The 12,159-nt window shown below is 37.3% G+C and overlaps 1 protein-coding gene across 4 annotated transcripts in view; it reads left to right on the forward strand.

Annotated features, from left to right (window-relative positions):
* Positions 1–9,467, forward strand: part of NPNT (nephronectin) — a 79,414-nt gene extending 69,947 nt beyond the window's left edge. For 2 of the 4 annotated variants that reach the window (XM_054553207.1, XM_054553208.1), the window contains one exon: positions 4,983–5,443. In XM_054553207.1, coding sequence (XP_054409182.1) covers positions 4,983–5,347 — 365 coding nt within the window. In that variant the 3' untranslated portion in view covers positions 5,348–5,443. 4 annotated transcript variants of the gene reach the window in all.
* The last annotated feature ends 2,692 nt before the right edge of the window (positions 9,468–12,159 follow it).

A 12,159-nucleotide genomic window follows, 5' to 3' on the forward strand; every position in this document is an offset into this window, starting at 1 on the left:
CAAGAATGAAAATCCACTTTGGTTAAGTGGTGAATCCACTTTTGAGAAATCTTTTTTTCTAATGTGAGAAGAATAGAGTTGGTCACTTAGAAGAGGATGACCTGCATGGAAAGGTATCTCCAAGCTTGTGAAAAACAGGCAAAGGAACCATAACGTTTAGCCTGGAGAAGAAATGATGCATCAGGGTTCCTTTTCAAATAATTGACTAGGGTTAGAGTTGTTCTCTGTGACCAAAAGGGGATGAGAATAGGATTGATGGGTAAAAAATACAGGGAGATTCATTTTGGCTCACTCTCATCTAAAAAGAGAACAGGCTGACATGGAAAGAGTTATCTTGGTGGAAGCATTTGACTGGGTGACATATGGCAAGATATTGTTAAAAGGTTTTGAGCATCAGATAAAAGTTGGATTAGAAAACCTCTAAACCAGCTCTGAGAGCCTGATTAAGAATGGAATGTGGAAATATTCCCAAGAAATTCAGTGAGCAGGGTTCTAGCTTGGAAAGAAGGATGGGAAGACCAAAAATGGCAGAGAGTTGGAAGGTAGGATATGTGAGGATGGAATTGCAGAATGTATTTTTAGAATATGTTGAGAGAATGATAACCCAGCACTGATGGGAAAATACTAATAAAGCTTACCTTTTCATGGCTTTTTCTTCTAGGAAATTCAGGCGGATGGAGTGTGTGTGTGTGCGTGTGTGTTTGTATGTGTGTGTCACATGTGAAGGCCAGAGAAGAATATAAAAAATCGGCTAGACACAGTGGCTCACCCCTGTAATCCCAGCACTTTGGGAGGCTGAGGCGGGTGGATCACCTGAGGTCAGGAGTTCAAGACCAGCCTGGCCAACATAGTGAAACCCCGTCTCTACTAAAAATACAAAAATTAGCCAGGCGTGGTGGCAGGCACCTGTAGTCCCAACTACTCAGTAGGCTGAGGCAGGAGAATCACTTGAGCCTGGGAGGCAGAGCTTGCAGTGAGCCGAGATCACGCCACTGTACTCCAGCCTGGGTGACAAAGCAAGACTCCGTCAAAAAAAATAATAAATAATAATTTCTGTGTATTATTCTAATTACCAAGCTAATTATTTACCTATTTCTATCTAGATTATACCACTTATAAAAGAATATGTGTTTGGATATCCAATTATGGATGATTTTAATGATGTGCAGTTCTAATCCAAGATCCAGATTTGTAAATATTCTTATATGTTAATATTTCTAAGAAAACTCTCAAAACTCACAACCTTAAGAAATAGCTGCAAAATAAGTGCATTTGCTAGCTGCCTTTCATGGTGCTATTAGGTTTTATCACATTCAGTCACAGTGAGATGTGAAATTAACAATGCCTCTAAGAAATGAAAATTGTGCTGCTGACAGACATGGTGATATGCTGCAGGTATGTAGCTGTGGCCCTGGGGACACACCCTTCTCCTGTGTGTGTCAAAGCTAGAACTGAGGCCCTTTTCCCGGAACCTTGATCTCTGGAGAACAAGGATTAAGGGCAACTGACTCAGCACTCTGTCTGCCACTGATAGCTACAAGGAATTTGCTTACATATGTATCAAGTATGCCAGCATGTACATACAAGTATGTCTATTTCAGCATTAAAACATTATTTTAAAATACACATAAATGTAAAATAAATCAACAATATAAGTGAAAGCTTTCTACCATCCCTGACTCCCATTCACCACCCGGCAAGATGCAGCCAGTTTCTTGATTATGTTCTCAGAGAGATATGTTTGGATACAATGGCATTCTCTTCTGTGCCTTGCCTTTGTCACTTATTGATACTACCTTAAGAGTTAACAGGAAGAACATGGACTTTGAAGCCAGAATACCTGGTCTGGAACCCAGCACCACCACATACTAGCTTTGAAGTTGAGCAAGTTACTTAAACCGGGGATAATAAGTACTATCCACTAAACATATGTAAGGCATTTCAAGCAGTGCCTCGCCCAGAGTTACCACTAAAATAGTATTAGCCATTGTGGCTGAAGCATGTCCCCTGTCAGTACATACAGAACACCCTCATTCTTATTTATGGCTGGCTGCTATTCCATTACTCATCAGATGTACCACAATGTATTTAGCCAGCCCTCCACAGGGGAACATAAGTTGTTTCAAGACTTTAGGTAATTCAGACAATAGTGCAGTGAATAACCCTATACATTCATTATTTAATATATGTTAGACTGTATCTATAGAATAAATTCCTAAATGTGGAATTGCTGTCAAAAGAGAATTTGTATTTTGAATTTTGATAGATTTTATTAAATTGCCCTTTATAAAGGTTGTAGCAATTTACACTTCTGCCTACAATATTTGAAAACCATCCCCAATATATTATAAAGTATTTTCAAAATCTTTGCCAATCTTATAGGTTAAAAGGAATCTCTTTTAATTTTACTTTGCATTTCTTTTATTGTGAAAAGTTGATCACATTTTCATATATTTGTCATTTTTTTCTCTAATGTTCTTTATTTTTCTTTAGTATTTTTATTGATTTATGGAAGTTTTCTATACAAAAAGAAAAATTATCCTTTTTTAATGTGTTGCAAATATTTAAAAACATTTTTGTTTGTCTATTTTATGGTATTTTTATCTTAACATGCAAATTTGGAAACTTAAATGTTCTTCAGTAAGAAATTGGCTAAATGGTTATTGGCATACTTGCAGCAATGCAAAGTGTATTTGCTACCATAGAAAAATGGTTATACAAGAAGCAATTTACAACACTGCAAATATAGTATTCCTTTTTTTAAAAAAAGTTCATATTCATGTGCATTTATGTGAATGTATTACATAAGAAAAGTTCAGAAGTCAAAACCTTCACAAATACCTCTAGATTTTGTAAATTGAAAATTTAAAGGCACCAACCACTACAGAATTAAAAATAAATAACATTTTATAACCCAACTTTCTGGTCAAGTTTTGCAGCATCTATTATTTACCCTCCCTCCCCAAAATTCTTGAGATATTGTGATACTGTAAACTGAATGAATGTTTAATATAATTGTATATTTATCACCAGAATTATGAAATCAGAAGTGAAAATTTTAATAGGTAACTTGCTTGACACTGAATCAATTTTTCCCTTGGTTAATGTTCCCACTTGTATCATTTCCTTTATTACAAAGGGAAGGAATACTTCATGGCAAAAAAAAAAAAAAAAAACAGCAAAAGCAAAACCTGGTGCGCATAGAGTAGGTCTACAGAGGAAGAACAATCATAACCTCATTTATCATGTTGTAAATTTTAGGTTTTAAATGCATATGCAAAGAATACCTTGGTGTGTTAGGTTGTCTTGTTTGCAGGTAGCGTCTGGCAGAATGGTATCAGTGTACATTCCACAGGGACTTAATCCTTGTTTTCTCGAAACTTGCAGGTTAACTGTAATAACCTTATATCTTAGTCTTAACCAGAGTACCTGTGATGATTCAAAAGCTGACTTATAGTGAGACATGTAAATATTTTCGCCCAAAATATTGTTTGGATTAGTTTGTGGAGGAAGGGGACAAGGGAAGTGGGAGAAAGATTCTTAAGACATTATGTATTTTTAGTGATTCAAGTACGTGAATCAAGGATCTATTTCCCTGCAGTTTTTTGCTGTATCCTTGGAACATCATTCGTTGATTCAAACATCCTTAAACACCTGCTACCTGCTAGCAGGGTAACACAGAGGTTTGGGGGAAACTTTGGTTCAGACTTTTAAGTTGTTCACAACCTGCTGGGGAGCCCTTAGCACAGAGGCTGGCACATAGTAAGTGCACAGAAATCACCTATGACCTATACAGCTCCAACGGGACTTGTTAGAGAAGAAGACACTGGAATAAAAAGTTAATACCAAATTTTATCATGTCTTGTATAAATTAAGCATAAGAAAGAGATGATAGTTTATATCTGTTAACTGAAAACTAAATGGGATTACTACCAAAATAGATACACATGTTCAACATTCCAACCATTTTTCTATGGAAAAACCAGTGTTGAAACATACAGTGTGTTTTCAGCTGACTGAGATAAAACAGCCTGAGGGAATGTCATTTGTACATGGATCAAGTTTCAAAATACTACTTGCAACTTTCTCTCTCTTGAGAAGCAGCACCCCCCACTTCACTGCTGCTTAACCATTTTTTTTTAATGCAGTTTCCTTAACAACAGAGGGAAGAAAACTCTGTAGCCCTAGGTATCTGAGAACATCATCAAAGTGGTCTATCTAAAGTGAAAGTTTTTATTAATATTTGTGTTCATGTATATATAATAGAACATATTTATAGAATAGATATGATATAGATTTGTTTTACTATAAAAATGTTTTAAATGGCTTACCTCCAAATAAAATTGAAGCTCCAGGAAGACGGGGAGTGTTTCCTTAATACCTCTGTATCTTCCTGGTGTTAGATTTACACCAGTGTGAGAAGCACTGCCAACTCTGATTTTTTTTTAAAGAACCTTTACGTTTAGAGATTTTTTTTTTAAGTTGGGGGAGGAGAGAATAAGCAGATATAAGGCCCTTTAAATCACCATCTGCTTTACTGTCCAGAGGTTAATTACCCACCAGAAAATTCTCCCTGGAAATTTAGGGTCAGTTTTACCAAACCACCAAGCCAGATCGCCAGGGGTGTTGGACAACGTTATCATAAATTGGTGAGGGTCACAAGGTGGTGAATGTGTGTATGTTGTTGTATGCCTATATGTCTTATATTCCATTGGAAATATTCATAGTGTTTGGTTACTAATTATTGTGTGTCTCTGGCATTACTTGTACTTTCCATGAGCAAAGTAAGTGAATGTTTTCTGTAAACACATACCATAGAACTTAAGACAGGCATACAAATAAGTCATATTTTTCTTCTTCAAAAATCTAGAATTCTTCACAAAGAAAAGAAAAAAAAAAACAAAACTAAAACTCCTGTCCATGCTGCTTGTTCTAGAAAGGGATACTGGCACATACACACAGCCCTGCTTTTCCCATTCCAGGTGGACAATATCTGACAGTGTCGGCAGCCAAAGCCCCAGGGGGAAAAGCCGCACGCTTGGTGCTACCTCTCGGCCGCCTCATGCATTCAGGGGACCTGTGCCTGTCATTCAGGCACAAGGTGACGGGGTTGCACTCTGGCACACTCCAGGTGTTTGTGAGAAAACACGGTGCCCACGGAGCAGCCCTGTGGGGAAGAAATGGTGGCCATGGCTGGAGGCAAACACAGATCACCTTGCGAGGGGCTGACATCAAGAGCGTAAGTAGATCCACAAAGGAGGCAGGACCTGGGACGTTTTCCTTTCATAGGAGAACTCTGGGATCTGAATTTGAAGAAGCCTTGCTGTATGAATTCAGGCTCAGATAAAGGTTTGGATTTTTTTCTGGGCCTGATGACTCCATTCAGTGTCTCTTTCTGAAACCACTTTCTGCTTCTTCATCCTTCTTCATTGCAACCTGTGATCACCACCTCTCCCTAACCCTGGTAAAGATTTTAATGGAAAAAAAAAAAATCTAGGAATAGAAAAGTTTTTTTGTTTTTTTAAAGTTGATCAACAGAAACTTCCAAGGGTGGGGTGGTGAGCTTAATTGTTCCTGCTTTCCCTTTCCTTTTAATTCCTTATATTTCAAACTTTTACTACCATAAATTACCCAGGAGATGGTTCTTTTTTCTTTTTTGAAATGTTTCTTTCAAGTTCAAATTTTTTTCTTTGTTTCAGGGATCACAGTTAAGCAGCCTAGGGTGGGAACTCAGAACTACAATTGGAAAGCACTATTCAGGACAGGATGTGGGAAGTGCTTTGATGGAATATATAAATTTGATCTTAAGTAATCAAGACATAGGTAGCAAAAACATGGTCTACGGCATCCCAACAAAATTATGAATGCATTTGGGACAATGTCATCTTTATGCTGGTGCTTATGAAACTTGCTGTTGGGAGATACCTATGCCTATATATAGGTATAGTTTATAAGAAACTATTTTAGAAAGAAAAGATAAATTCCATTAATACAGTTTTTATCAGAGTACTTGAATTTTGTTTAATTCTTAACGTATTTTTTGTTAAAACTTTTCTCAGTATTTTTATTGTTTAGAGAAATAAAACGATAATAAATCATTTTAAATCATAGCACTCAGGTTTTCTCTTGTTTTATAAGGAGCAAAGATGCTCTATAGAAAATATAATGTAAGAATAATAAAAGTTTTTGGTTTTTACATAGGTAAAACAACAGTGTGATTGGATTACGGTGTTTGATTCTATTCCATTTTCAGCAAGAAAGCGATGTTAACCAAAAAGGAACTAAGAAACATCTAAGATAGGCTGCGTGATTATGATCTTTCAGATCTTTGGCTCCTAATATCTGTTCCTTTATATTCTATCACACTCTTCTTCTAACTTTGGTAATCCTTGACAAAAGTGTCCACTTTATAAACAATCCTAAATCGAATTGGTCTATAGCTTAGAATGGCTTTTTAAAGAGTAATTGATTCTGAGTAATGTGGTCTGATGAACAGTTTGATGATTTCGGTTTCCACTGAAAGAGAAGCTTCAGTGATACTGGCAACTATATTCTGTTTTTTTCCTCCCGCAAAATAAGTTTAAAATTGGTTTGGGGGAAGGTTTGCCTTTATTTTTGCTTAATAAGGAGGCATTGGAAAGGGGCAGAGGAGGCTTGACTGGTGTGTGCATTCTCTCCCTAGGTCATCTTCAAAGGTGAAAAAAGGCGTGGTCACACTGGGGAGATTGGATTGGATGATGTGAGCTTGAAAAAAGGCCACTGCTCTGAAGAACGCTAACAACTCCAGAACTAGCAATGAACTCCTATGTTGCTCTATCCTCTTTTTCCAATTCTCATCTTCTTTCCTCTTCTCCCTTTTATCAGGCCTAGGAGAAGAGTGGGTCAGTGGGTCAGAAGGAAGTCTATTTGGTGACCCAGGTTTTGCTGGCCTGCTTTTGTGCAATCCCAATGAACAGTGATACCCTCCTTGAATACAGGGGCATCGTAGACACATCAAAGCCATCTGTGGGTGTTGCCTTCCATCCTGTGTCTCTTTCAGGAAGGCATTCAGCATGCGTGACCCATACCATCCTCCATCCTGATTACAAGGTGCTCCTTGTAGCAAATTATGGGAGTGAGTTACGGGAGCAGTTTTTAAAAGAAATCTTTGCAGATGGCCATGATGTTATGTGTTCGGTGTTGTACCATGAGTAGTATTGACTTCCCTTGAGATATGATGTACAATGTGCTTGTGAAATTGACTTACCCTCTTCACGTAAGTTAGTTCTGGCCTGACCTGAACTCTGACTTTTACTGCCATTCACTTTATAAAATAAGGGTGTGTAACATATCAAGATACATTTATTTTTATCTGTTTTTTTTTTCCTGTTAAAGACAATTATGTAGAGTGGGCATGTAATCCCTCCTTAGTAGTATTGTGTTTTATGTAAATGTGCTATTGATATTAAGTATTTACGTGTTCCAAATATTTACGGACTCTAGTTGCAAGGTAAAGGGCAGCTTGTGATCTCAAGTTAAAAAATACATGGTGAAATGTCATCCAGTTCCATGACCTTATATTGGCAGCAGTAGGAAATTGGCAGAAGTGTTGGGTTGTGGTAGCAGAGCGATGAATTTTTTTTTTAATGGCCTTGAGTTTGATCTCTGCAAAGGATAGGAAACCTTTAGGAAGACAAGAAACTGCAGTTAATTTAAAACTGTCACTGTTTCAAGTTTCACTTTAAAACCACAGCTTTTACCATCATAACATGGCTCTGGTAATATGTAGGAAGCTTTATAAAAGTTTTGGTTGATTCAGAAAAAGGATCCTGTTTATTAAAGCAGAGTGAGAGGAAGCGTAGGGGAAACTCCATTGGAACAGATTTTCACACAACGTTTTAAATTGATATAAGTTTAGGCAGTTGTAGTTCATAACTTATGTTGCTCATGTTGTGCTATGTTAGGATGGGATAGGAAGCAAGTCCCATGCTCAGAGGCATGGGATGTGTTGGAATGGGATTTACACACACTGGAGGAGCAGGGTAAGTTGGAATTCTAAAATCCATGAACGCCCAACTGTATTTCCTCCCTGCATATTTTACCAATATATTAAAAAACAATGTAACTTTTAAAAGGCATCATTCCTGAGGTTTGTCTTAATTTCTGATTAAGTAATCAAAATATTTTCTGCTGTTTTTGCCAGGAATCACAAAGATGATTAAAGGGTTGGAAAAAAAGATCTATGATGAAAAATTAAAGGAACTGGGATTATTCAACCTGGAGAAGAGAAGACTGAGGGGCAAACCATTGATGGTTTTCAAGTATATGAAGGGTTGGCACAGAGAGGGTGGCGACCAGCTGTTCTCCATATGCACTAAGAATAGAACAAGAGGAAACTGGCTTAGACTAGAGTATAAGAGAACATTTCTTGGCAGGGGCCATTGTTAAATTAGAATACTTCATAAAAAAAAGAAGTGTGAAAATCTCAGTATCTCTCTCTGTCTTTCTAAAAAATTAGATAATTTATCTATTTAAGATGGTTAAAGATGTTCTTACCCAAGGAAAAGTAACAAATTATGGAATTTCCCAAAAGATGTTTTGATCCTACTAGTAGTATGCAGTGAAAATCTTTAGAACTAAGTAATTTGGACAAGGCTTAATTTAGGCATTTCCCTCTCGACCTCCTAATGGAGAGGGATTGAAAGGGGAAGAGCCCACCAAATGCTGAGCTCACTGAAATATCTCTCCCTTATGGCAATCCTAGCAGTATTAAAGAAAAAAGGAAACTATTTATTCCAAATGAGAGTATGATGGACAGATATTTTAGTGTCTCAGTAATGTCCTAGTGTGGCGGTGGTTTTAAATGTTTCTTCATGGTAAAGGTATAAGCCTTTCATTTGTTCAATGGATGATGTTTCAGATTTTTTTTTTTTAAGAGATCCTTCAAGGAACACAGTTCAGAGAGATTTTCATCTGGTGCATTCTCTCTGCTTCGTGTGTGACAAGTTATCTTGGCTGCTGAGAAAGAGTGCCCTGCCCCACACCGGCAGACCTTTCCTTCACCTCATCAGTATGATTCAGTTTCTCTTATCAATTGGACTCTCCCAGGTTCCACAGAACAGTAATATTTTTTGAACAATAGGTACAATAGAAGGTCTTCTGTCATTTAACCTGGTAAAGGCAGGGCTGGAGGGGGAAAATAAATCATTAAGCCTTTGAGTAACAGCAGAATATATGGCTGTAGATCCATTTTTAATGGTTCATTTCCTTATGGTCATATAACTGCACAGCTGAAGATGAAAGGGGAAAATAAATGAAAATTTTACTTTTCGGTGCCAATGATACATTGCACTAAACTGATGGAAGAAGTTATCCAAAGTACTGTATAACATCTTGTTTATTATTTAATGTTTTCTAAAATAAAAAATGTTAGTGGTTTTCCAAATGGCCTAATAAAAACAATTATTTGTAAATAAAAACACTGTTAGTAATACCAGTTGTCTATTCTTGTTTTTTGAGTTTTGTTTTTTTTGACTTGGAAAAAAGCATTGAGGTAGTTAAATGATGTTTCACAAAAGTCATAGTAGAATCCCTTTTACTGTTTGGATGGTGGGAACAAAGACGTTGCCTGTGGTATTACACTTTCTAGGTTATAAAACATGAGACTTTTTTTTTTTTTTTATCAGCATGTACAGGGAAAGAGATCAGATCACTATAACCCATGCCATGCCTTAGTAAATTGCTTTAGTTATGTTTTATTATCATTTCGTTGTAAACATTTGCTTTAAATTCTTTGTGTGTGTGTGTGTTTTTTTTTTTTTTTTTTTTTTTTTGAGACAAGTTCTCTCTCTGTCTCCCAGGTTGCAGTGCAGTGGTGCAATCATAGCTTACTGCACCCTCAAACTCCTGGGCTCAAGCAATCCTCCAGCCTCAGCCTCCCAAGTAGCTGGGACTACAGGCACATGCCACTACTAAACCTGGCTAATTTTTTATATTAAAATTTTTTTTTTGTAGAGACAGGGTCTTATTATGTTGCCCAGGCTGGTCTTCAACTCCCAGCTTCAAGCTATCCTCCCGCCTCACCTTCCCAAAGTGCTTGGGATTACAGGTGTGAGCTACTGTGCCCAGCTGCTTTCAATTCTATTATGGAAAGGCAGATTAAGCTATAAGTAAATATACAAATATGTGAATTGTAAGTGAAAAGTCTTTTTTTACTGTAATTTTGTTAATTTATAACACTTTACTCATACTCTAATAACCTTTCCTGATGGAGAAATCAACTACAACAAAGAAAAACTTTTAAATTATACAAGAATAAAAATTAGTCCTCATGCAGAATTATAGAGAATATACTCAATAGTTTCTCTGTTTCCAATATGCAGAGAACTCTTAGCTGGGGACATAAAATCTTGGATAAATACATAATTCAAGCAAAAAGTAAGGAATAACTTATCTCAGAGATCCTTCATAATCATCCCTCAGAGATCTGAGAAAGTTCAGGTTTTCTGAGTATGTTAATTAAGAAGTTAAACCTCTTCTGAAACCTATTTGAGGTTGTGGGTTGGGAAGAGCAGATAACGATGAGATTCCAGGGTGTAGTTTGTTGATTTAGTCAGCAGATTTTCAAATATCCATGTGTAAGGAAAGGGAGGGGGGCTCTAGGGTCCAACAGTGGGAGATTTCCCCTTTTAGTGTTTCAATCTTGAGAGGGAGGTGGACATTTATCAAAATCATATAAATTAATGCAAAATTGCTGTTATGAATAAATAGGTGGTGTTTTGAAGGTTCTGGAAGCATGGTGGATTTCAAGACTCACCCATTGCTTTTCATTTTAAGGTGCATGGGAAGCACCTGGAACCTTGTTAAAATGCAGCTTTTGATTTAATGGATCTGGAGTGAGGCTTGAGGTGCTGCATTTCTAACCGGTTCCCAGGTGATGCCTATGCTGCTTGTCCTGGTTCCACAATTTGAGTAACAAGGCCTTAATGGTAAGTGTACTGAGGGGGATTAGGGCCCTCATCTTCATTAACATTCACGGCTGGAAGGCCTGAAGGCCCATAGTTGCAAGATCTGGATTCGTAAAAATTTACAAAGTCCCAGTGTATTTTTTTTCTTTCAAAAAACTTTTCTGAGCATGGAATATTTAAACTTGCCCACCTGGTGCAGAACATTGCTTTTTAAACAACTGGCAGGGCCTTCGGAATAAGGAAGTTATAATTGAGGACACTTAAATATAAGTCAGGCAGTGATCCAGGAAGCCTGTATTTTAAAAGACAAAGGGACATTCATGAATTGGAGAGCATTGCTTTTCAGGGCTCCAGGACTCGGAAACTTGAAAGCAATCTGAAATTCCAGTAGAGGTGAGTTCCAATTTGTTTTTTTGGGATTAATTCATTAAAAGCTAAAAACTGAGCTCTCACTCAGAACCTGATATGTAATTTTGAGGAGTATAGATGACTGACCCTGGAGGCTCTGTTCTGTTGTTTTACACATATCTTCATTTTCTAGACCAAGCCCCACTCTGGTGTTCGGGATCTGCTTGCAGACACTCATGATTTGTAGGGTCATCCAAAGCAGTTTTCTCACCTGCAGGCAGTTTTCATCCTCAGGGGACATTTGGTAATGCATAGAAACATTTTTGGTTGTCACAATGCGGGAGTGCTATTGGTATCTAGTGTTTAGATGTTTCCAAACGTCTCATAAAGCACAGGACAGCTCCACACAATGAAGAATAATCTGGCTTCGAATGATAATACTGTGATCGAAATCAATGATTTCCAAAGAGTAGTCCCCAAACTAGCCGCCTCAGTACTGGAAACGTTAGAAATTTAAATTCTTGGCCTCCATGTCCATCCAACAGCATCAGAAACTTGAGGTGGAGCCCCTGCAATCTGGGTATAACAAGTTCTCCATGTAACTTTGATGTGCCTTAGTTTAAGATTCTTTCCTTATTAATGTTTTCTGTTTTTCATCATCTATCTAGAGTGACTTACATGAGACCAATTTTCCAGTGCCTTGCTACCACTGCTATTTCACTCCCTAACTCTGAACTAACATCACTATTCTACCAAAATTGCTCTTTTGAAGGCTGCTTATTAACTTGTATAATTGTGTATAAGTTCCGATGTTTAATCCACATGTATCATTACATAAGCAGCATTTGGAAGTGATAAGCATATC

The sequence above is a fragment of the Pongo abelii genome, chromosome 3 (genome assembly GCF_028885655.2).
Source record: "Pongo abelii isolate AG06213 chromosome 3, NHGRI_mPonAbe1-v2.0_pri, whole genome shotgun sequence".
Taxonomy (NCBI): domain Eukaryota; kingdom Metazoa; phylum Chordata; class Mammalia; order Primates; family Hominidae; genus Pongo; species Pongo abelii.